The sequence below is a fragment of the Tachypleus tridentatus genome, chromosome 12 (genome assembly GCF_004210375.1).
Source record: "Tachypleus tridentatus isolate NWPU-2018 chromosome 12, ASM421037v1, whole genome shotgun sequence".
Lineage (NCBI taxonomy): Eukaryota > Metazoa > Arthropoda > Merostomata > Xiphosura > Limulidae > Tachypleus > Tachypleus tridentatus.
The window spans coordinates 128,613,143-128,641,131 of NC_134836.1; the positions used below are offsets into that span (position 1 = coordinate 128,613,143).

Sequence of the window (27,989 nt, forward strand, 5' to 3'; positions counted from 1 at the left end):
CACATTCAAACAATGACCATCTGTACACAACCTTTGTTTCAATGATTAATTTGAAAGTCTCAAAACCAGCCAAAAACAACAATGAGTATTCATTAAGCATGTTTTTTTGCCTTACCTGAGAACTATGAAAAAATTTCATCATAGATAACAATACAATACTTAAGTAAATTGGTGGAGATAATATATTATGTTAGTTCTAACTCTTATCTGACTAAATAAAATTACTACAACTACTGAGTGTTATATATTTTTGTATATATTGATTACATATTGTAGGACATTTCACGAAAACTTTGTTAAGAAAACAAGTAACACTTGTGGAAATGAATCAATAACAACAGGACATAATTTAATACCTGATAGACTTGTCCATTCTCTTCACAAGCAACAATCTTACAATGTCCACAACAATCAGGTGAGTCAGGAGCTGGTTCAACATACTCAGCAAACTAAAAGACAAAATGTAAACACTGTTACTAGAACATGAACACATGTATGAATCTTTGTAATGTTGGAAAGAACACTAATATATCACTTTAGATTTAAAGAACATGATTAAAATACTTATTGTCAATCATACAATGTCTATGATGTTGAAAATACTATTAACAAACCTACTCATTGCAGATGTCACATGTATGGTTCACATTCTGATACAGAAAATAATATTAACAAACCTACTCATTGAAGATGTCACATGTATGGTTCACATTCTGATACAGAAAATACTATTAACAAACCTACTCATTGCAGATGTCACATGTATGGTTCACATTCTGATACAGAAAATACTATTAACAAACCTACTCATTGCAGATGTCACATGTATGGTTCACATTCTGATACAGAAAATACTATTAACAAACCTACTCATTGCAGATGTCACATGTATGGTTCACATTCTGATACAGAAAATACTATTAACAAACCTACTCATTGCAGATGTCACATGTATGGTTCACATTCTGATACAGAAAATACTATTAACAAACCTACTCATTGCAGATGTCACATGTATGGTTCACATTCTGATACAGAAAATACTATTAACAAACCTACTCATTGCAGATGTCACATGTATGGTTCACATTCTGATACAGAAAATACTATTAACAAACCTACTCATTGCAGATGTCACATGTATAGCTCACATTCTGATACAGAAAATACTATTAACAAACCTACTCATTGCAGATGTCACATATGTGTCACCTACTGATACTGAAAATACTATTAAGAAACCTATTTACTTCAGCTGTCACATATATTAGTCACATTCTGATATTGAAAATACTATTAACCAACATATTCACATCAGCTGTCACATATATGGGTCATATTCTGATGTTAAAGACACTATTAATTAAACTACATATTGTAGCTGTCACACATATGGGTCACATTTTCATCCTGAAAATACTATTAACAAACCTATACACTGCTGCTGTCACACATATGTGACACATTCTGATATTGAAAATACTATTAACTAACCTATACACTGCTGCTGTCACACATATGTGACACATTCTCATGCTAAAAATACTATTAACTAACCTATACACATCAGCTGTCACACATATGTGATACATTCTGATATTGAAAATACTATTAACTAACCTATACACTGCTGCTGTCACACATATGTGACACATTCTGACATTGAAAATACTATTAACAAACCTATTCACTGAAGCTGTCAGATATGTGGGGCACATTCTGATTTTCAAAATACTATTAACTAACAAATTCACTGCAGCTGTCACATACATGGGTCACATTCTGATACTGAAAATACTATAAACAAATCTATACACTGAAGCTATCACATATATGGCTCACTTTCTGATGTTGAAAATATTATTGTCATCTTACATTGTGTGAATACCGAATTTAAAAAGTGTACACTTGTCCTTTTATATTGTGTGAATACTGAACTTAAAAAGTGTACACTTGTCATCTTACATTGTGTGAATACTGAACTTAAAAAGTGTACACTTGTCCTTTTATATTGTGTGAATACTGAACTTAAAAAGTGTACACTTGTCATCTTATTTTGTATGTAAATACTAAATTTAAATAGAAGCACCATACATCTGACATGAAATAAGCCTGTTTGCTGGGAAGTGGTTATATCAACTGAAATAAACTTACTGGTGGACAATCTTTCTTACAGGTAGTTATCTGTTCAACTTTTTGTACTTCCCCATTTGGAGCTGTTACACACTTGTACTTCTTGCACTTATCACCATCTGGAGATGGCCAACTGTCACCAGCCTAGAACATACAAGAGATGTTACAGTTATGTTCATGAGAAGATAGTCAACTGTAACCAACCTAGAATGTACAAGGGTTGTTACAGTTATGTTCATGAGAGGATAGTCAACTGTAACCAACCTAGAATGTACAAGGGTTGTTACAGTTATGTCTATGAGAAGATGGCTGTCACAAACCTAAAACATACAAAATAAGTTACAGTTTTGTCCCAGAGGAGATGGTAAACTGTCACCAACCTAGAGCATACAAGATTGTCACAGTTATGTCCCAGAGAAGATGGCCATCTGTCAACAACCTACAACATATAAGGGATGTTACAGTTACGTTCATGAGAATATTGCCAACTGTCACCAACCTAGAACATACAAGATTGTCACAGTTATGTCCCAGAGAAGATGGCCAACTGTCATCAACCAAGAAAATTCAGGGAATGTTACAGTTACATTCATGAGAAGATGGTCAACTGTCACCAACCAAGAAAATTCAGGGAATGTTACAGTTACATTCATGAGAAGATGGCCAACTGTCATCAACCAAGAAAATTCAGGGAATGTTACAGTTACATTCATGAGAAGATGGCCAACTGTCATCAACCAAGAAAATTCAGGGAATGTTACAGTTACATTCATGAGAAGATGGTCAACTGTCATCAACCAAGAAAATTCAGGGAATGTTACAGTTACATTCATGAGAAGATGGTCAACTGTCATCAACCAAGAAAATTCAGGGAATGTTACAGTTACATTCATGAGAAGATGGTCAACTGTCACCAACCACGAAAATTCAGGGAATGTTACAGTTACATTCATGAGAAGATGGTCAACTGTCACCAACCACGAAAATTCAGGGAATGTTACAGTTACATTCATGAGAAGATGGTCAACTGTCACCAACTACGAAAATTCAGGGAATGTTACAGTTACATTCATGAGAAGATGGTCATCTGTCACCAACCTACATAAAAGGGATGTTACAGTTATGTTCATGAGAAGATGGCTAACTGTCACCAACTTGGAACACCAAAGGGATGTTACACTTTTCTACACTATGAGACCACAAAATGTCACCACCCTAGTCCATAAAAGGGATGTTATGCTTATCTATACCAGGAGATGGCCAACTCTCACCAACCTAGAAATACAAGGGATATTAAATTTTTTTTAATTAGATAAGTAGTTAAGAACATAACAGTTGGAATTACAATGTTATAACATATAATGTTAATAATCTTCTAATTCAGCTGGGTATGAAGCTTGTTGGAAATTAACATGTTAAATAGCAGTGAATAACAACTTCAGAGTGAGCGAAAGCATTCAAAAGATAGGAGACAAGAACAAGGCACAGAAACATATTTCATTTTAATTTAAGAGTTTTAGTTTGATGTTTACACTTTACAGAATGTTTTCAACATTAAAATCATTTTTGTAAAACATTTCAATAAATCAGTAAACTGACTAAAATTATATATTTTTTAGGCTTGAGATGAAGACTTTATATGTATCTGCAAAAGTTTCAAACATTGAGATCTATTTTACAACATATCTGTTGCCATTTAAATATTTATAGAAAATGAAAAATTATTTTAATGTACTACATTACTCACAATGTAAGTGTGGTTTCCATGTTTACAGCGTAAACGTCGGAATTTTGGACAACAGGCTCCAGGCACATTTTCTTCTACCCGAACATAATCCTAAAGTTACAAAAATAATTCTAAATTTGTGTGGATGGTTTAAAATTATGAATTATTTAACATCAGAAGATATGAATTTTGTTATAATTACAATGATACAGTCCCCAAAGATCAACAGCAGATTTTCAACTCAAGAATCCAACAAACATTTCAATTTTAAATTGATTTGCTCTGAAAATACAAACAAACAACTCTAAAAATGTTTACAAAAATGATCCTACTAGTTCTTCTTTCCAAAATACAGTTGTTTGTTATAATGCATTTACAAGTACCAACCCAAATGGATACTCTTCCATTTGTAAGCCTAGTGATCTTTCACAATAAATTTTGTGGCTAAAATTTTCAGACTCAACATCATTATACAATTATTTGTAGCTAACTTTATCAACCTCAGCAATATTACTTATGTGGTTAACTTTATAAGACTGAACATCGTTATATAATTATTTACGTGGTTAACTACATCATACTCAACACCATTATATAATTATTTATGTGGTTAACTACATCATACTCAACACCATTATATAATTATTTATGTGGTTAACTACATCATACTCAACACCATTATATAATTATTTATGTGGTTAACTACATCATACTCAACACCATTATATAATTATTTATGTGGTTAACTACATCATACTCAACACCATTATATAATTATTTATGTGGTTAACTACATCATACTCAACACCATTATATAATTATTTATGTGGTTAACTACATCATACTCAACACCATTACATAATTATTTATGTGGTTAACTACATCATACTCAACACCATTACATAATTATTTATGTGGTTAACTACATCATACTCAACACCATTACATAATTATTTATGTGGTTAACTACATCATACTCAACACCATTATATAATTATTTATGTGGTTAAATACATCATACTCAACACCATTATATAATTATTTATGTGGTTAACTACATCATACTCAACACCATTATATGTATGCAAATATGTATGCAAAAAAGGCTCGTTTCGGAAGAGAAAATATTTTTAGTAGAAGAGCGAACAATGTTTCGACCTTCTTCGGTCATCGTCAGGTTCACAAAGAAAGAAAGAGGTAACTGACCGGAAGCTGACCACATGTTTGGAAGGAGTTGTGTAACTGAGTGCTGGAATGTAGAGGGCGGTGTTAGATGTTTGATTATATAATTTTATATTATTTATTTTATTATATTTAATATAGGTATAAAGGCGTTCCTTTATATTGGTTTATTTTGTGTTTAAGTTGTTGTATAAGTAAGGCTTCTTTAATTTTGCGTTTGTTTATGTTTGTTTCTTTATTTAGTATTTGAGTGTTTTCTATGGTTATGTTGTGTTTATTTGACTTGCAGTGTTCGAAAGCATGTGAAGGTGACTTTTTATGTTCTTTGAATCTGGTTTCCATTTTTCTACTTGTTTCTCCAATATAGAAGTCGTGGCAGTTATCACATTGTATTTTATAAATAATGTTGGTGTGGTGTGTGTCAGTGTAGTTTTTACACAGTATAGATCTCAGTTTTGTGCCTGGTTTTTGAATAAATTTGGTATTAACTAGAATGTCATATTTTGTTACTAATTTTTGCCAAATGTTGGTTATTTGCCTGCTGATGTCAGGAATATATGGTATACAGCAGTATATGGTTTTGTGATTTTTGATTCGTGAGATATATTTACTTTGTTGGTTGATTTTGCTTTCTGTCTAGGTGTGTGCGTATAATGTTTTCTATGGTTTGTGGAGGAAACTTATCGATGTTGATGAAGTACTGTTTTATTTTGTCTAATTCATCGTTAATTTTACCTGGCAAGCATAGTTTTCTGGCTGTGTTTATTTGGTCTCATAGTATGTTGAGTTTTTGTTTTGTTTTGTGTGCTGAGTCCCAAGAAATGTATAGTCCAGTATGGGTGATTTTTCGGTGGATTTCTGTTTTGAATTGTGTGTCAGTTCTTGTAATTTTGAGGTAAATAAATGATATTTGATTGCTTTCTTCTTGTTCACATGTGAAGTTAATGTTGGGATGTATAGAGGTAATGTGATTGAAAAAATTAAGTACGTGTTCTGTATATTTGAATCCTGCAAACGTGTCATCTACATATCTGTACCAGTATAGTGGTAGATGTAATGCTGTGTTAATTGCTTGTGTTTCAACTTGTGTCATAAAAATATTGGTTAGAACTGGTGACACTGGGTTGCTCATGCTTAGGCCATTTGTTTGTATATAGTTGTGGTTGTTGAACATGAAGTTTGTCTTCATTGTGGTGAATTCTATGAGGGTTGCTAATTGGTTGCTGGGAATGTCTATTGATGAGTTAGGGTCTCAGATATAGAGTTCTAAGACTATCTTGCAGGCTTCAGTGGCTGGGACTTCTGTAAAGAGGGATATAACATCAAAATGTTGTTTGCTCCTCTACATAAAAAATTTTCTCAACCCATACCAGCTGTTTTTACACGTGTAAAATTCTAAAAGGTTCTTGAAAATTATTGTAAATTCTACAACATTATAGAAAAATCTTGAAAATTCTTGCAAGTTAGAGAACATTCTCTATCGCTACTCAGCACTGAATCTACGTGAGATGTTCTGTAAAATGGATAACTTTGAAAATTTCATTACCAAGGTCACAAAAGTAAAGTTTGAGGAGAAAAATAGGTCTTTTCCATTTACTTGAGGCATAAGCAATTAGGAAATATTATTTTCTGCCCAGAAACACGAAAAAGTAAAAATTTTGTAACATAGTGTAATTATTTATGTGGCTAACTTTACCATCATTATACAATCATTTACAGCTAACTTTATCAGATTCAGCATCAATATTTAATTATTTATGTGGATAACTTTATTAAACTCAACATCATAATTATTTATGTGATTGCCTAGGTAATAATGGAAAAGAAAGAAACACTTTTGTACATTAACTTTAGTGGTTAAATTTTAGACTATCCATTCTTAACTATTAAGCTTTCTACTTAACATTTTCAGACCAGCCATCCTTATGCAGAAACTTATGTAGTTAATGTTTTTAGACTAACCATCCTTATAACAATAAATTATGTCTTTTAATTTTTATTGCTTTGAAGTGGGTATAGTTGTCTACAAACAAGAACAGCAGAACATGAACTTAAAGGCAAATATTACATTGTGATTCATATTTGAACACTTAAGTATGAGTTTAACTAACCCTTTAATTATGGGTTGGGTGAAATTCACCAAATTGGAAACCATGAAAGTGTCCATGAGAGTAATTATACTGGTATAAAAAACATGAAATTTTGGACAGGTTAATAATTCAAGTTATCAGCACAAGGTTCATTTTGAAAGAAAGAATTATTCATGTTATAAAATTGCTCAGAAAACCACTTGAGGGACATTTTAAGCTTTCAGTTGGTTATTAACATGTCATATATTTAAGAAAGTGTATATTAGAGACACTGTTTCTAAAAATGGAAAGAAATGAGCAGGGCCACTCTGTTTGGTTCAGTATATGAGTCATATCTTAGCAAATACAAAAGATAAGAGGTTCTTATCTTATATTCTACATTTTGAATATTGGTAATTTGAGTTCTCAATTCATACAAAACTAAAGACTTTGTATTTTGTCATCAGAAGCATCTAATGTGAACCAATGCTGCATTCAAAAAGCAATGTTCAGGTGCATTTGTTTTAAAATATTTATTTTTAATAAAATTGTAAATGCAAGTTGACAAACATGATGACATGGACTTTTACCTGCAAGCCATATGGAAAGGGTTAATTAAAGTCACACTTCATGCATTTAAGTAGACTGGCTAACTGTAAATTATTTAGATGGTTAAATGAAATTCAATTCAAAGCCATAAGATATTCAAAGGTTGTCATAATTTATTTCTTATTCTAATTCGTAGAATTATCTTTTTCTGACATATATGACCTTTTTATCTCTTAACTAATTATACACGTACTACCATAAATATATTAACATAACCAGAAGTTAAATAAACTATCATCCAAAATAAACATCTTTACCTAAAGAACCACTAACAGAACTAAAAGAAGGGATCTACTTACATCTTTACCTAATGAACCACTAACAGAGCAAAAAGAAGGGATCTACTTACATCTTTACCTAATGAACCACTAACAGAACAAAAAGAAGGGATCTACTTACATCTTTACCTAATGAACCACTAACAGAACAAAAAGAAGAGATCTACTTACATCTTTACCTAATGAACCACTAACAAAACATAAAGAAGGGATCTACTTACATCTTTACCTAATGAACCACTAACAGAGCAAAAAAAAGGGATCTACTTACATCTTTACCTAATGAACCACTAACAGAGCAACAAGAAGGGACCTACTTACATCTTTACCTAATGAACCACTGACAGAGCAAAAAAAGGGATCTACTTACATCTTTACCTAATGAACCACTAACAGAGCAAAAAGAAGGGATCTACTTACATCTTTACCTAATGAACCACTAACAGAACAAAAAGAAGAGATCTACTTACATCTTTACCTAATGAACCACTAATAGAACCAAAAGAATGGATCTACTTACATCTTTACCTAATGAACCACTAACAGAGCAAAAAAAAGGGATCTACTTACATCTTTACCTAATGAACCACTAACAGAGCAACAAGAAGGGACCTACTTACATCTTTACCTAATGAACCACTGACAGAGCAAAAAAAAGGGATCTACTTACATCTTTACCTAATGAACCACTAACAGAGCAAAAAGAAGGGATCTACTTACATCTTTACCTAATGAACCACTAACAGAACAAAAAGAAGAGATCTACTTACATCTTTACCTAATGAACCACTAATAGAACCAAAAGAATGGATCTACTTACATCTATACCTAATGAACCACTAACAGAACAAAAAGAAGGGATCCACTTACTTCTTTACCTAATGAACCACTAACAGAACAAAAAAAAGGATCTACTTACATCTTTACCTAATGAACCACTAACAGAACATAAAGAAGGGATCTACTTACATCTTTACTTAATGAACCACTAACAGAGCAAAAAAAAGGGATCTACTTACATCTTTACCTAATGAACCACTAACAGAGCAACAAGAAGGGATCTACTTACATCTTTACTTAATGAACCACTAACAGAGCAAAAAAAAGGGATCTACTTACATCTTCACCTAATGAACCACTAACAGAACAAAAAGAATGGATCTACTTACATCTTTACCTAATGAACCACTAACAGAGCAACAAGAAGGGATCGACTTACATCTTTACCTAATGAACCACTAACAGAGCAACAAGAAGGGATCTACTTACATCTTTACCTAATGAACCACTAACAGAACAAAAAGAAGGGATCTACTTACATCTCTACCTAATGAACCACTAATAGAACAAAAAGAATGGATCTACTTACATCTTTACCTAATGAACCACTAACAGAACAAAAAGAAGGGATCTACTTACATCTTAACCTAATGAACCACTAACAGAACAAAAAGAAGAGATCTACTTACATCTTTACCTAATGAACCACTAACAGAACAAAACGAAGGGATCCACTTACATCTTTACCTAATGAACCACTAACAGAGCAACAAGAAGGGATCTACTTACATCTTTACCTAATGAACCACTAACAGAACTAAAAGAAGGGATCTACTTACATCTTTACCTAATGAACCACTAACAGAGCAAAAAGAAGGGATCTACTTACATCTTTACCTAATGAACCACTAACAGAGCAAAAAGAAGGGATCTACTTACATCTTTACCTAATGAACCACTAACAGAGCAAAAAGAAGGGATCTACTTACATCTTTACCTAATGAACCACTAACAGAACAAAAAGAAGGGATCTACTTACATCTTTACCTAATGAACCACTAACAGAACAAAAAAGAAGGGATCTACTTACATCTTTACCTAATGAACCACTAACAGAACAAAAAGAAGGGATCTACTTACATCTTTACCTAATGAACCACTAACAGAACAAAAAGAAGGGATCTACTTACATCTTTACCTAATGAACCACTAACAGAACAAAAAGAAGGGATCTACTTACATCTTTACCTAATGAACCACTAACAGAACATAAAGAAGAGATCTACTTACATCTTTACCTAATGAACCACTAACAGAGCAAAAAGAAGGGATCTACTTACATCTTTACCTAATGAACCCCTAACAGAACAAAAAAGAAGAGATCTACTTACATCTTTACCTAATGAACCACTAATAGAACAAAAAGAATGGATCTACTTACATCTTTACCTAATGAACCACTAACAGAACAAAAAGAAGGGATCCACTTACATCTTTACCTAATGAACCACTAACAGAACAAAAAGAAGGGATCTACTTATATCTTTACCTAATGAACCACTAACAGAGCAAAAAGAAGGGATCTACTTACATCTTTACCTAATGAACCACTAACAGAGCAAAAAGAAGGGATCTACTTACATCTTTACCTAATGAACCACTAACAGAACAAAAAGAAGGGATCTACTTACATCTTTACCTAATGAACCACTAACAGAACAAAAAGAAGTGATCTACTTACATCTTTACCTAATGAACCACTAACAGAACAAAAAGAAGGGATCTACTTACATCTTTACCTAATGAATCACTAATAGAACAAAAAGAAGGGATCTACTTACATCATTACCTAATGAACCACTAACAGAACAAAAAGAATGGATCTACTTACATCTTTACCTAATGAACCACTAACAGAACAAAAAGAATGGATCTACTAACATCTTTACCTGATGAACCACTAACAGAACGAAAAGAAGGGATCTACTTACATCTTTACCTAATGAACCACTAATAGAACAAAAACAAGGGATCTACTTACATCTTTGTCAATGAAATCAGATATCTTGGGGCAAATTTCCACACGACAGTTAAATGTAAATTTCCCATTACTTCCTGTGCATGTGCAGTTTCGACACAGTCCATCAGGCCAAGTGGAATCAGGCTTGCAAGATAAAAATACAAAAATGTTTAGAACTGAATTTTAATCAACTGTATTACTAACAATATTATATGATTGTCTATCAAGGAACTTTTGAAAATTATTTATAAATTGCTCACTACAGAAAACAATTATTCAAATAATTTAATTAACTACATATAACCAATGTTAGATCTATTGCTATAATTAGAAAGAAATCATACAAACATATTAACACAAAGTATACAGTTTATAAATATAATTTTACACATCTGTTGCCCTTCTTAATTCAACCTAATATAGAATGAGTCTGAAAATAATATCATAAAGTGTATGGACAGGGCCTAAAAGTTAAGAACTTTATCAATAAGAAGGTTGGGTGTGGCCAATGAACAAGAAAGGGGAAGTTGATTATTATATTATATAAAGAAAGTTATGGGTGACAAAGGTAAAACACAGTATTCTAGTACTAGCACAATATCAGAGTGTATAGACAGGGTCTACCAGTTAAGAACAATAATGAGAAGGTTGGGTGTGGCCAATCAGCACGAAAGGGGAAGTTGATTATTATATTATATAAAGAAAGTTATGGGTGACAAAGGTAAAATAGATGATTCAGGTGCTAAAACAATATCGCACAGTACAGACAGAATCTACCAGTTGAGACCTTCATCAAGAAAAAGGTTGTGTGTTTCCTATGCACAAGAGAGGGGAAGTTGAGTACTATATTACATAAAGAAAATTATGGGTGATAAAAATAAAATAGACTGTTCTACTGCTATGACAATATGATCCTGTGCACATAAGAGAGAAAGTTGAGTAGTAAAGTGCTAAGACATTATTGTAGAGTGGATGGAAAAGTTTGTCAGCTTAGAATTCCATACAGAAGTGATACCAACAATTTAAAGAGTCAAAGAGCCGGTCAAACACAAAAGGAGTTGCAATGGGTTGATCCTATACATATAACATTGTCAGATGACATTACCTTCTTTCTTATGGGGTCATATGAAGGACATTATCCACAGATACGCACAATACAAATGTTAAGAAAGGTAGACCTGTACATATGTTTGTTTAAATTTCACAGATACCAACAATACAACCATTAAGAAAGGAAGACATGTACATATTTTGTTTAAATTCCACAGATATCAACAAAACAACTGTTAAGAAACGTAGACATGTGCATTTGTTTAAATTCCACAAATACCAACAAAACAACTGTTAAGAAAGGTAGACAAGTACATTTGTTTAAATTCCACAGATACCAACAACACAACTATTAAAAAAGGAAGACATGCACATATGTTTGTTTAAATTCCACAGATACCAACAATACAACTATTAAGAAAGGAAGACATGCATATATGTTTGTTTAAATTCCACAGGTACCAACAATACAACTATTAAGAAAGGTAGACATGTACATTTGTTTAAATTCCACAGATACGAACAATACAACTATTAAAAAAGGTAGACATGTACATTTGTTTAAATTCCACAGATACCAACAATACAACTGTTATGAAAGGTAGACAAGTATGTACATTTGTTTAAATTCCACAGATACCAACAATACAACTGTTAAGAAAGGTAGACAAGTTTGTACATTTGTTTAAATTCCACAGATACCAACAATACAACTGTTAAGAAAGGTAGACAAGTATGTACATTTGTTTAAATTCCACAGATACCAACAATACAACTGTTAAGAAAGGTAGACAAGTATGTACATTTGTTTACATTCCACAGATACCAACAATACAACTGTTATGAAAGGTAGACAAGTATGTACATTTGTTTTAATCCCACAGATACCAACAATACAACTGTTATGAAAGGTAGACAAGTATGTACATTTGTTTTAATCCCACAGATACCAACAATACAACTGTTAAAAAAGGTAGACAAGTTTGTACATTTGTTTAAATTTCACAGATACCAACAATACAACTGTTAAGAAAAGTAGACAAGTATGTACATTTGTTTAAATTCAACAGATACCAACAATACAACTGTTAAGAAAAGTAGACAAGTATGTACATTTGTTTAAATTTCACAGATACCAACAATACAACTGTTAAGAAAAGTAGACAAGTATGTACATTTGTTTAAATTCCACAGATACCAACAATACAACTGTTAAGTAGTTAAACATTATAATATTCTTTTCATGTAAATTATGTGGTCATGGTTAATAACTATTCATTTCTTACTTAAACAATTACTTTTTAAAGTTCTTAGACATTACTGAATACTTCATGCAAAATCATGAGAAACTTTTTTGTAATGAATCTTGTATTCAGTATTAAATTGGTAATTACTTTGAAATGCTGTAAACACTTAAAACAAACAGCTGTGAGATTGTGTTTGAAGTGAAATACTTATTGTTTCCATGTTCCTAGGATTAAATAAATAATTTTTATATTGAAACTAATAATATAACTTTTGATCCATAAGATTACACCTCTAAATTAACCCTTTCATGACAGACTTGGTACAACACAAATGAATACACATTTACGTATTTGAACTATAACCGTTGTAATAGACTTTTAGTAAATGTTAAAAGACTTGTTTTATTAATGAAGTATCTTTAGTAAAGATTTATTTGTGAAAATAATGAATCTGTTTTGTTACTAGTCTGAGTGCAAAGTGATTTAATGTTATGGTTAAAAACTATTTTTCATCTCAAAATATTATATGTGTAATTTCTAAAAACCCCTAAATACATTTCAAATGTTTGTTTTCAGTGATACTTTATATTATGTGTTATTTTCTATACCCTAACTATGAGGGGTGGGGGTTGTACACATGACCAACCCTGTAACTGTAATAAAAATTAGGAAATAACTGCAAATTGGCTTTTCTCATTCTAGAACGATAATAGATTATTACACAAATGTAAAAATGTTTAGTTTAAATTGCTGAAGTCTCATTATTTATTATATTTACCTTCAGGCCATTCCTGGCTAACACTACAAAATTTGTATTGATGTAGTGCATGTGTACTCATTTTACTGTATTCAATAATATAACACTGACCTTAAGTGGACTAGTATTTTGTAATATACAGTCACATTTCAATAATTATACTTTGTATATGATTACAGATTAATACTATTTATAAACAAGTTATTAAACTTATTTTTTTTTAAATACATTAAATAAAGAAGTAAAGCAAACAATTATTTCTTCTTGATTGGTTGATTATTCTTGTTTCTTGCTAAACCTTAAGAAATTTTTGCACATGGAGAATGTGAAATAATTTTTTTTTGTTTTACATGCACATTGAAATAACCACAAAATCATAAATTACCATATTGATACTATAGAATTTCATTATAATTTATCAAATTAAGTAACTGAGATGTATATCAGCCTAAAAGAAAAAAAAAAAATTCCCACCAAACTAAAGATGTAACCTACCTCCTTGAATTCTTGTTTGGAAAAAGTGATATGGTGTCTTAACACATGAAAATGACCGGGAAAGCCATGAGGGGAAATTCTAAGGTTTTGATTGGTTAGTTACATATCATATACACAAATAAGTGTTTATAAGGAACTGTTTCCAAAAATAGAAAGAGGTGACCGAGGCCACTGTGTTTGATATAGTTCATACGCAATATCTCAGCAAAATTAAAAGATACGAGGTTCTTATTTTATACTCTAGCTTGTCAGTATAGGTAATCTGAGTCCCCAATTTGTACAAAACTATAGACCTAGTATTTTGACATAATAAACATCTAATTTGAACCTGTGGTGCATTCAACATACCACATGACTCACTAAAAAATCAATATTTAGGTGTTAATATTTGTTTTGAATTAATAAATTAACTAATATACAATACTAAAACTTGAATTATAATCTACAATTTGATACCAAACATACTCAAATAAATTTATAAAATAGACGTTAAATAAAGTTTTAAATGCAAATCAACAAACGTGATGACATGGCCTTTGACCTGTGATTCTGCAAGATAAGACTAAGCAAATTTTCATTGCAAACAAACACCCAGAAACTTGCATCAGGAGGTTTCTCACGTAATGAACTAAAATGATGTAAAATTACACATACATTCCTAAATCTCTTTTAAACTAAGTGTAAAATATAAGAACCTTGCTATTTTTATATAGGATTTCATTACACCTGCATGGCATAGTACCCATTGTATCTTATAGTTTCTTTGTGTGACTGCCACTTATCTTTCCGAAGCATGCCTGTAAATATGTAGGATGACCTACAATTTTCTATGATTATATGTAACTAAAATTAAAAGCCACTAAATTTTTCTTCAACCCTAAACACATGTTACCTCATATTCTCGACTGTACTGCTCTTCAGGCTTTAATTTTCTCTCCATTCCATCCACTGTTTCGTACGTGTGCTTATAAACACACACATCTTTCTTCTCTAATAAAACCAGAAAAGCAAAGAAAAATAAAATAAGTATAGTAAGAAATAAATTTAACTTTATTAAACATACAATGTAATGAACAGAGGAACACAAAGATTTTACTTACAGAATTACCAAACTGTAAACTCCATTGAAAAAGCCAAAAAGATTGTTAAAGGTTAGGGTGTGACCCATAGAGTGAAACTTTCAGTTTTATGCCTTTTCATTCTATACTGTTTCTGCATTTAAATCCAGCATGTACAGAGATGCCAACTAGTTCAAATGACTGAATGTAATGATTGTAGACAGAGCCCTTTCACAGTTTTAGTCCTTTTCGATTTACCAGAAACAAGAGAATCTGATGAACAAGGCCTCTTTTTTTCCAGCTTGTGAACGATTGCATTGATGTTTCTATGCCGCTTAGAAAACTAGAAATACCCATCTACGTGAGCTCTGATTGGCTGACAAGCACTGATGACATAACTATGGATTCCCCCACACGAGTGCTGATTGGCTGACAAACACTGATGACATAACTATGGATTCCCCCACACGAGTGCTGATTGGCTGACAAGCACTGATGACATAACTATGGATTCCCCCACTTATCCAGTATGGAGAAGCACTGCACTCAAACTATTGGTAGACGTGGGAGATACAAATATTTTTTATTATTTCAAGCACAAACATGATTATTGCAAGTAGCCATTTGGACTATGTCTTTTATTTATTATGAAAATTTATTTGTATCCAACTAGAAATTTTCTTTTCACCCCTTTCAAGCCCTGGGGGAACAATTTATCACTTTATTGTATAGGCCTATATAATATATAATAATTTGGGAGTTGCAACAAGTCGTAATATTTGTCTGTATGAGTGTATAGTCATAATGTAGACACCAAAATCGTAATGATTACTCACAAATCGTAATGGTTGGCATCTTTGTAAATGTTTTAGAAAATAAGACATGTAACATATTGTCAAAAAATAAATATTCATGTGCAGTTAATGAGGAGGTTATTATTCAAGTAGAATGGATAGGCATATCAATATTCAGTTGATGAGATGGTTATTATTCAGGTATAATGGATAGGCATATCAATATTCAGTTGATGAGGTGGTTATTATTCAGGTAGAATTTATAGGTATGTCAACATTCAGTTGATGAGATGGTTATTATTCAGGTAGAATGGATAAGCATGTCAATATTCAGTTGATGAGATGGTTATTATTCAGGTAGAATTTATAGGTATGTCAACATTCAGTTGATGAGATGGTTATTATTCAGGTATAATGGATAGGCATATCAATATTCAGTTGATGAGGTGGTTATTATTCAGGTAGAATTTATAGGTATGTCAACATTCAGTTGATGAGATGGTTATTATTCAGGTAGAATGGATAAGCATGTCAATATTCAGTTGATGAGATGGTTATTATTCAGGTAGAATGGATAGGCATATCAATATTCAGTTGATGAGATGGTTATTATTCAGGTAGAATGGATAGGCATATCAATATTCAGTTGAGGAGATGGTTATTATTCAGGTAGAATGGATAGGTATGTCAACATTCAGTTGATGAGGTGGTTATTATTCAGGTGGAATGGATAGGCATATCAATATTCAGTTGATGAGATGGTTATTAATCAGGTAGAATGGATAGGCATATCAATATTCAGTTGATGAGGTGGTTATTATTCAGGTAGAATGGATAGGCATATCAATATTCAGTTGATGAGGTGGTTATTATTCAGGTAGAATAGATAGGTATGTCAACATTCAGTTGATGAGGTGGTTATTATTCAGGTGGAATGGATAGGCATATCAATATTCAGTTGATGAGATGGTTATTAATCAGGTAGAATGGATAGGCATATCAATATTCAGTTGATGAGGTGGTTATTATTCAGGTAGAATGGATAGGTATGTCAATATTCAGTTGATGAGGTTGTTATTATTCAGGTAGAATGGATAGGTATGTCAACATTCAGTTGATGAGGTGGTTATTATTCAGGTAGAATGGATAGGCATATCAATATTCAGTTGATGAGACGGTTATTATTGAGGTAGAATTGATAGGCATGTCAATATTCAGTTGATGAGATGGTTATTATTCAGGTAAAATGGATAGGTATGTCAACATTCAGTTGATGAGGTGGTTATTATTCAGGTAGAATGGATAGGCATGTCAACATTCAGTTTATGAGGTGGTTATTATTCAGGTAGAATTGATAGGCATGTTAATATTCAGTTGATGAGATGGTTATTATTCAGGTAGAAAAGAAAGGTATGTTAATATTCAGTTGATGAGGTGGTTTTATTCAGTAAAGTTGGTATGTGATTTAATTTTAATCATGGCATACTCTCATGGCTCTTATGTATGTTATTCTGGTCAAGAAACCTTGCTATGGTTCAAACATATCCAATTCTGGTAAAAACAAATCTTCCTAATATTCTAACATATCCAATGCTGGCCAAGAAACCTTCCAATAATTCTAACATAACCAATTCTAGTCAAGAAACCATTCCACAGTTCTAAAATATCCAATTCTAACTAGGAAACCACTTCATCATGATGATATACCTGATTATAACCAAGGAACTTTTTCACATATACAATGGTTAAAACATTATTTGCACTTAACTAGTGATTAACTTTATGGTAATCTCCCCATGGTCAATATTTTATTCATTTACCAATAATTACGAATCCCATCATGCCACAAATTATATCATGGACATATATATATTCAAAACATTTTTACTCAGCTGGGAACATTGTTTTCTTATGACAACATTAGAGCCAGTATGGTTGCTTGGGAAATGTTGAAAACTGTGTATTCTACCCAACCTTGTTCAACTTATACATCATGGCCTTTCACATTGAAAATTAAAATTATTAATAAATATGAATTTGAAAACATTTCTAATATACCTTGGAAGTTAGAAACATTAATAAAATAGAGACTTTTAAACCGTTTTAACTGTACCTTGAAATTTAAAAATGTTTAAAACAAATAAGAGGCAAGGAAAATTGAGACTAAACTGTTATTACAACTGTTTGTGAACCTTGTGTAACTTAAACTCTCAGTGTTTTAGGGACATTCAGACCTCCAAGAAAAACCTGTATTTCTTAACAAACTCTCAGTGTTTTAGGGACATTCAAACCTCCAAGAAAAACCTGTATTTCTTAACAAACTCTTAGTGTTTTAGGGACATTCAAACCTCCAAGAAAAACCTGTATTTCTTAAACAAACTCTCAGTGTTTTAGGGACATTTAGACCTACTAGAAGAACCTGTATATCTTTACAAGCTCTTAGTGTTTTAGGGACATTCAGATCTCCAAGAAAGATCTGTATTTCTTATAAAAACTCTCAATGTTTTAGGGACATTCAGACCTCCAAGAAAGACCTGTATTTCTTAACAAACTCTCAGTGTTTTAGGGACATTCAAACCTCTAAGAAAAACCTGTATTTCTTTACAAGCTCTTAGTGTTTTAGGGACAATCAGACCTCCAAGAAAGACCTGTATTTCCTAATAAGCTCTCAGTATTTTAGGGACAGTCTGACCTCCAAGAAAGACATGTATTTCCTAATAAGCTCTCAGTATTTTAGGGACAGTCTGACCTCCAAGAAAGACATGTATTTCCTAATAAGCTCTCAGTATTTTAGGGACAGTCTGACCTCCAAGAAAGACATGTATTTCCCAAAAAGATCTCAGTATTTTAGGGACAGCCTGACCTAAAAAAAAGACAAGTAAGCATTTCTTAACGGCTTTTAGTGTTTTAGAAACATTAAGACCACCAAGAAGAACATGCAAGAATTTCTTATGAAAACCAATAATGAATTTCTTGATGAAGATCCAGTTTGGGTATGAAAATCAAAATTCCTTCACCTGTTTGAGTCTTTGGTATAAACAGAGAATTAAAAAAGGCTACAGTTACACTATCTAACACAAACCTTCTCAATATATGTTATATACATAAAAATTTCACTCTCTTGAACTAATACTTCTCTTAACCAAATAAATAAATTTCAAAGTACACTTGAATGGTTAAATGACTAATAAAATAATGAATCAGATCATAACTTTTTGTGCACAACTTACCACAAGTACTTATGTTACAACATACACCTTTGTTGACTTGAAGTTCAAAACCTTTGGGGCAATCAGGAACAGGAGGACATTTGTTTAGATAGCACTTTACAACCACCTGTTTGCAGCAGCCAGAGGGGTGGACTTCTGTTCCTTGACCAACGTCCAGTTTAACAGGCCATTCCAGAGGAGGACACATTTTCTCATCACATTCTAATGAGAGAAAAACACAAACGTTAATAATAGTAAAGGAAACTGTACAAAACATAAATAGCAAACATGAATTATTCATCTAATACCTTTGATACCTTCAATACAGAACCTACACAGAATATCTCAGATAACATATAGAAGCCCATTAAATACTTTAGTGTCATCACTCAACATTTTTATACTACAGAATTTCTAAGAAATGAACAGGTTATTTTATGCTGTGATGACAACTTTAAGTACAAATCAACACTAACAAGTACCAATATATAAAATAATGTACACAGTATGTAACATATCTCTTCTATGAACAACAGCTAAGCATTTTACTTAGGAACAAGAAATATACATTGCTATTTACCACAAACATAAACATGATATTATATTTTATAAAAAAAACTAAACAAATATTATACATTATTACTTATCATAAACATAAATATGATATTATATTTTAAATAAAACCAAACAACCATACATTGTTGTTCACCATAAATATATTTTACACAAAACCAAAAAATATATATTATTACTTATCACAAACCTAAACAAATTTAATTAAACTAAACTAAACAATTACACATTATTACTTACCATAAACATGATATCATATTTTACACAAAACTAAACAAATATACATTATTACTTATCACAAACATAAAAATAATATATTTTACACAAAACTAATATACATTACTTACCATAATCACATAAATATTATATTATACACAAAACTACACAAATATAGATTGTTATTTACATTAAACATATTATATTTTACACAAAACTAAACTAATATACATTATTACTTACAATAATCACATAAATATTATATTATACACAAAACTACACAAATATAGATTGTTATTTACATTAAACATATTATATTTTACACAAAACTAATCAAATATACATTATTACTTATCAAAAACATATTATATTATATTTTAAACTAAAGTAAACTGCTATCCATTATTACTTACCATAAACGATATTATATTTTACACAAAACTAAACAAATATATATATTATTACTGTCGCAAACCTAAATTTGATATGTATAAACAACTATACATTATTACTTACCATAAATATGATATTTTACTTTAGAAAACTAAACAACTATACATTATTACTTACCATAAATATGATATTTTACTTTACAGAAAACTATACATTATTACGTAACATAAATATGATATTTTACTTTACAGAAAACTATACATTATTACGTAACATAAATATGATATTTTACTTTACAGAAAACTAAACAACTATACATTATTACGTAACATAAATATGATATTTTACTTTACAGAAAACTAAACAACTATACATTATTACTTACCATAAATATGATATTTTACTTTACAGAAAACTAAACAAATATACATTATTACTTACCACAAACATGATATTATAGTTTACACAATACTAAACAAATGTAAATATTATTACTTACCACAAACATAAACTGGGCATTCTTTACTAGTATCAATCTTGGCCACTTCTCCAAGTTTACAGTCAGGAGGGTTTATCTCTTTACATTTCTTAACTTCCATTTCTGGTGTAATATATTATTAAAAAAATATTATTATTTACAGTGAAAAAAACTGTAAATATTTCTATTCTTTAAAATTATAAATACAAAAACACAATTGTGTCGTACAGACACAAACAAAATTATTTTTACAGTTTTTGAAAGGTTATAATACACCAGTGCTGATGTTTGATAATACAAATACAGATGTAAAACAGTTGTAATACAGGAATAAAAAAAATAGCAACACACATGGAACAGAAAAATTGTAACATAAAAGATATAGAAAAGTTACAATACAAAGATAGAGGAAACTTGTAAGACAGAATTATTGAAAATGTTTAACAAAAGGTATAGAAAAGTTTTAAAGTAGAGATATAAAAGAGTTGTAACACAACATTACAGAAAATATGTAATGTAGAGATACAAAAACTTTAAACATAGCTTAAAATTAAGTATGATATCAGATTCTGGAAGAAACAGTGCTGATGTAAAGTGAATTATGACATAGAAACTTATCAAATTCTAAAATTACAAACAGAGTGAGACACCTACCACAGATATAAGTCTGACAACAGCTACCATTTTTCGGTGGTATGATTTTCAGGGTCTCGTTTTTGTAATGTAGAGATACAAAAACTTTAAACAGAGCTTAAAATTAAGTATGATATCAGATTCTGGAAGAAACAGTGCTGATGTAAAGTGAATTATGACATAGAAACTTATCAAATTCTAAAATTACAAACAGAGTGAGACACCTACCACAGATATAAGTCTGACAACAGCTACCATTTTTTCGGTGGTATGATTTTCAGGGTCTCGTTTTTGTAATGTAGAGATACAAAACTTTAAACAGAGCTTAAAATTAAGTATGATATCAGATTCTGGAAGAAACAGTGCTGATGTAAAGTGAATTATGACATAAAACTTATCAAATTCTAAAATTACAAACAGAGTGAGACACCTACCACAGATATAAGTCTGACAACAGCTACCATTTTTCGGTGGTATGATTTTCAGGGTCTCGTTTTTGTAATGTAGAGATACAAAAACTTTAAACAGAGCTTAAAATTAAGTATGATATCAGATTCTGGAAGAAACAGTGCTGATGTAAAGTGAATTATGACATAGAAACTTATCAAATTCTAAAATTACAAACAGAGTGAGACACCTACCACAGATATAAGTCTGACAACAGCTACCATTTTTCGGTGGTATGATTTTCAGGGTCTCGTTTATTTTACACACAGGGGTAGGTGGACAGAGAGTTTCTGTGCACTTCACTTTCAAGTCTTCTGTGCAGCTACACTTTTCACATGGTCCTTTACTCCACTCATCTCCCACCTACATTCAAGTAGCATTATTGTAATTCTTGATAAGTCTGAACATCTACAGCACATCTATTGATGGTCACATTCATAAAAATGTGTTGTCTATACACCTTGAACATAAGTACTAATGGCTACACTCATAATAAAATGTTCAGTATAAACACCTGGAACATGTAGAATAACAGTAAAACACATACAACTATGAAATGTTTGCAGTGTATATAAAAGTAACATATACAACAAAACTTTAATTCTAAACATTGCATTAACCATGACAAGATAGAAATATTATTCTACTATACTTACCACATGTCCTTCTGCATCACAGGTTTCTGGAAGTATATGAAAAAAAAAAATTAAAAATGCATGTTTTCCATATAAAACTTAGTATCATATGATACTACTAAGCAAATACTACTATTTGCTTATAAGAAAATAAAATTGTAGAGTAAATTCAAGGACAATAACATGAAAAATGAGTAGTAATATGAACTGTTAACATAATTTTGTAACACTTACCACATACAACAGAATCCACACATTCCCCTTGTTTGAGGACTTTATCTTGAGAACAGAAGCACGAGAAGTGAGGTTCTAATGTGCAGTACTGACTGGACAAAGTTTTATAATTATCACAAGTTTTAACACAAGGAGAGCGACATTCAAATACCATATTAGAGGGGCAGTCAAAACCTGTGGAATGGAAACAAAATAAGTTACTTTATTTAGTTGGGTTAAAAAAACAAAAATGCTACATTTTTCTAATTACATGACACAAAATACCTGTTTGTGCATCTACATTCGCTGTTTAGTTCTTTCATGCACGAACATATATCACTCATATATCTTGTGGTATTCAATTAATGAAAGTAATACAGCATTTAAACCACAATTCTTTATCATTTCAAATCAAGAAACATAATACTAGATCAATACTTTAGATTACTCATATATGTTGTGATATTAAGAAATAAATATAACTTTTATTTATTTATAAGTTCAAAAACATATTATTGCTACATCTTTTGACCAAATTTTGATTACTTTATTATTATTATTTACTTTTATGAATTTCTTCTTCTGAGACTGGCAAAGAGAGATTATGACTGAAAGATGGTGTATTCCCACCACAATATGGGTCCTTTTATATTCACCTCCAAAACCCAGGGTACATTTTATATCCCAAATAATAGCCTGTACTCATTTTGATTTGTGGAACATTTTTCTTTGTTTGTTATGATATTATTACTCAGAGCTTTAAATTTGCCATTTTTAACACAGTCCTCCCTTTTGATTTTGTTTCTACTTGACTGCTGAATATATATCATGTGTTTTTTAAGCTCCAAGGCTGCTTATGATCACTAGGACAGATTAGAAGCTGACACATGATTGGTATTCCTCAGATAGATTTACCTCAAAGAGAGAAGAGAGTGAGTCGACATCACTATACTTTGGGCTACCCTCTTACCAATGAATAGTGGGATTTACAGGTCAAGCCACCAAACATGTGCATATATATAAAAATGCATGCATTTTGGTAACTAGAAACTCTAATGTTATATAAAAATATCACTTCTTCAGGAACCTTCTGTATCTTAACTTACAGAGCTCTCTGCAATTAGTTCAAAGATAAAATCAATTACCTAAAACATAAAGCTGCTGACAAAGGATACAACATCATAATTATTGATAAAGCTGTTAGCAGAATAACGTTCAAGCTGAATATGTCTGAGCTACCTACGCTTTCAACTGTTTACAAAAAACACAACTTTCTACAGATAACACACACAGAAGAAATTACCTCTAATTAATTCAAGAAAATAAAAAGTATATCAGAAAATCTAAATTGCCTGTTAAAGTTACAGTATGCCCAGGTCAACAAGTTACAGAATCCCCAGGTCAAACATCAATAGTTAATTTTTAAGAACTGCTGTTGAGTCAACTGAGATCTTTTTCTTTCTCTTACTTTTTAAATGACAAAAATGTCATTAAACCATTAAATATTACATGTACCACAGTTATTTCATTAAACCACTAAATATTACACGTACCACAGTTATTTCATTAATCTACTAAATATTACATGTACCACAGTTATTTAATTAAACCACTAAATATTACACTACCACAGTTATTTCATTAATCTACTAAATATTACACTTACCACAGTTATTTCATTAATCTACTAAATATTACACGTACCACAGTTATTTAATTAAACCACTAAACATTACATGTACCACAGTTATTTAATTAAACCACTAAATATTACACGTACCACGGTTATTTAATTAAACCACTAAATATTACACGTACCACGGTTATTTAATTAAACCACTAAATATTACACGTACCACGGTTATTTAATAAAACCACTAAATATTACACGTACCACAGTTATTTAGTTCCAACCATTTTCCCAGTGAGATACCACGTTTACAGCACTGCTGAGCATACTCAAGTTTAGCACGACACACTGATCTACCAGGTTTCATACTGTATGACACGTCATTCTTACAAGCTTCTCTGAATGGTATAGGATCAACAACAAATTCACAGGCAGTCGACGTAAAGTTGCATATTTCTGGGGGTGGGGTGGGGATCTTTATCTTAGAGATGGTGCACATCTCTCTGGTTCCATTGGTTAGCCAACTATAGGCAAAGTCTTCTACATTGTCTGTTACATATCCATTCCTATGGTACATGTCATCTGATGCATCAAAATTGCATATCCCTAAATTGTACAGGAAAGTAAGAGTTCAGTACCTTGTTATACATAAGAAATGTTCTATATGACAAATATTCCACTGTTGTTCGGTACCTTGTTATACATAAGAAATGTTCTATATGACAAATATTCCACTGTTGTTCAGTACCTTTTTATACGTAAGAAATGTTCTATATGACAAATATTCCACTGTTGTTCAGTACCTTTTTATACATAAGAAATGTTCTATACGACAAATATTCCACTGTTGTTCAGTACCTTTTTATACATAAGAAATGTTCTATATGACAAATATTTCACTGTTGTTCAGTACCTTTTTATACATAAGAAATGTTCTATATGACAAATATTCCACTGTTGTTCGGTACCTTGTTATACATAAGAAATGTTTTATATGACAAATATTTCACTGTTGTTAAGTACCTTTTTATACATAAGAAATGTTCTATATGACAAATATTCCACTGTTGTTCAGTACCTTTTTATACATAAGAAATGTTCTATATGACAAATATTCCACTGTTGTTCAGTACCTTTTTATACATAAGAAATGTTCTATATGACAAATATTCCACTGTTGTTCAGTACCTTTTTATACATAAGAAATGTTCTATATGACAAATATTCCACTGTTGTTCAGTACCTTGTTATACATAAGAAATGTTCTATATGACAAATATTCCGTTTGTTGAGTAAATAAACATTTCAGCATCAAGTACAACAACAGTACTAGTATTTTTATATACATATGTATATGATAAATTAATGTTTAATGAAAACATGAAATATCAACCATATTCAGACAAGTAGAAGCTAGTTTTCATGGTCAAATAAGATTTTGTATATAGCTCCAATTAATGAGAATCTTCATCAACTGTGTGAGAAGAGAAACCTTCTATAATTATACAATTTCACTATTTTGTTTTTATTTTCTTCATATACTGATTAACTTGAAATATTTGATATAAAACCAAAATTAACTTGAAAACAATTCTTTGTTTGTTTTGAATTTTGCACAAAGCTATGCAAGACTAACCGTGAAAGATTTTATGGAATACAGCTACACATCATCACTCACCACCAACTCTTGGGCCACTTTTATATAAATGAATAGTAGGATTGACCGTCTCATCATAGCTTTACCACTGCCGTAAAGGCAAGAATGTTTGATAAAACAGGGATTTGAATCTGTGAGCTGCACATTATGAGTTGAGTGTTCTAATCACCTGGCTATGCCAGACATAAAATACAATTAAGCTACACTTCAAAAGGTATGCTAAAATAATACAGTGTTTAACCAAACTTATTTATTCTTGTTTGTACAGAGGGTTGAGTGAGTTATATTAAAATAATTTTGAGCCACGTCTTGTCAAGTCCTTTCCAATTTCCATAGATCTTTACAATACTACAACATAGTTTTCATTTCAAATGAATACATCAAAGTTTGTCATGTCCAAAGCATCCAGCTCTTTTCTGTTTGTTTTTCATAATCTGTCTATGCAGCAACAGAACTGGTATGTATATTTTATTAAATATACTGTTGTCTGTGACACACAGATAGCTTTTGCCATTTATTTTAGTGTTTTTGTATCCTCACTTACTATGTCTCACATATTACATTTGTGGCAGAACTAACTGCAAGATTGTTTCTATTTTGGATGTTTATGGTGCTCCAAGTTAACCAATATTAATTAGTTTTAGAATACCATAAAGTGATATATCTTGTCTTAGAAAACTGAACACATTTATGACTTAATCACATAAATATTTTGTGTCAGAAATTACTTTTAAATACCTGTTACAAAAGAAGTAGATTGTTGGTGGCATCAGACTACCTACAAAGCAATAAGAAAATGTAGTTATGATACATGCCACTCCACAAAGGGTTTATATAGGCTGTGGTTCTCAAGTGACTTGTAAATACAAAAGTTGTTACATAATACCCTCAACCCTCTTTAGATTCCAAATTCATTTTCAACATAAAATAAATTCAGGAAACCAACCATAATAAAAATATAATTTATATAAATCTTTCAAAACAGAGAAACCCACCACACAATCCTTCTGTACTGTTCCAGTAATATTTAGATGGTAGTTCAATGTAAAATCCAAAGTTTAGTTCAAAGTACCGAACTGCAAGATTGATAGAAGGAACTTGAACAACAGCACTTCGACCTCTCACTGCTGTGATATTAAAACCTTCAGCCACAAATGGATAGTCACTTTCTTTGATAAAGTACCCATTAAACGTTACCTTTAAAAGATATATAGAATACTCTTAGAATCTAAAATTCTGGTCAATAATACTATAGTTACAAAAACAATGGAAATTACAAAAAACAAATACATTCACTCAATGAGTTAATGTTTACCAAGTAAATATCCACATCTGCAAATTAAACTAAATACAGTGGTTATACACTCATTGAATCTACACATTAAATACAGTAGCAATAATCTCACTGAATCTACACATTAAATACAGTAGCAATAATCTCACTGAATCTACACATTAAATACAGTAGTAATAATCTCATTGAATCTACACATTATATACAGTAGTAATAATCTCACTGAATCTACACATTAAATACAGTAGCAATAATCTCATTGAATCTACACATTATATACAGTAGTAATAATCTCATTGAATCTACACATTATATACAGTAGTAATATTCTCACAAAATCTACATATTAAATACAGTAGTAATAATCTCCCAAAATCTACACATTAAATACATTAGTAATAATCTCACTAAAT

At 31.0% G+C, this 27,989-nt stretch overlaps 1 protein-coding gene across 1 annotated transcript in view; it reads right to left on the bottom strand.

Moving 5' to 3' along the window:
* Positions 1-27,989, bottom strand: part of LOC143234667 (hemocytin-like) — a 96,809-nt gene that overhangs the window by 7,023 nt on the left and 61,797 nt on the right. The window contains exons 31-42 of the mRNA XM_076472203.1: positions 27,278-27,479; positions 24,890-25,231; positions 23,017-23,190; positions 22,804-22,829; positions 22,342-22,510; positions 21,089-21,190; positions 19,429-19,629; positions 15,239-15,336; positions 10,819-10,941; positions 3,881-3,970; positions 2,155-2,277; positions 357-449 (exon numbers count right to left, since the gene is read on the bottom strand). Of these exons, the coding sequence (XP_076328318.1) occupies positions 357-449; positions 2,155-2,277; positions 3,881-3,970; positions 10,819-10,941; positions 15,239-15,336; positions 19,429-19,629; positions 21,089-21,190; positions 22,342-22,510; positions 22,804-22,829; positions 23,017-23,190; positions 24,890-25,231; positions 27,278-27,479 (1,743 nt within the window). The remainder of the gene's footprint in view (positions 1-356; positions 450-2,154; positions 2,278-3,880; positions 3,971-10,818; positions 10,942-15,238; positions 15,337-19,428; positions 19,630-21,088; positions 21,191-22,341; positions 22,511-22,803; positions 22,830-23,016; positions 23,191-24,889; positions 25,232-27,277; positions 27,480-27,989) is intronic.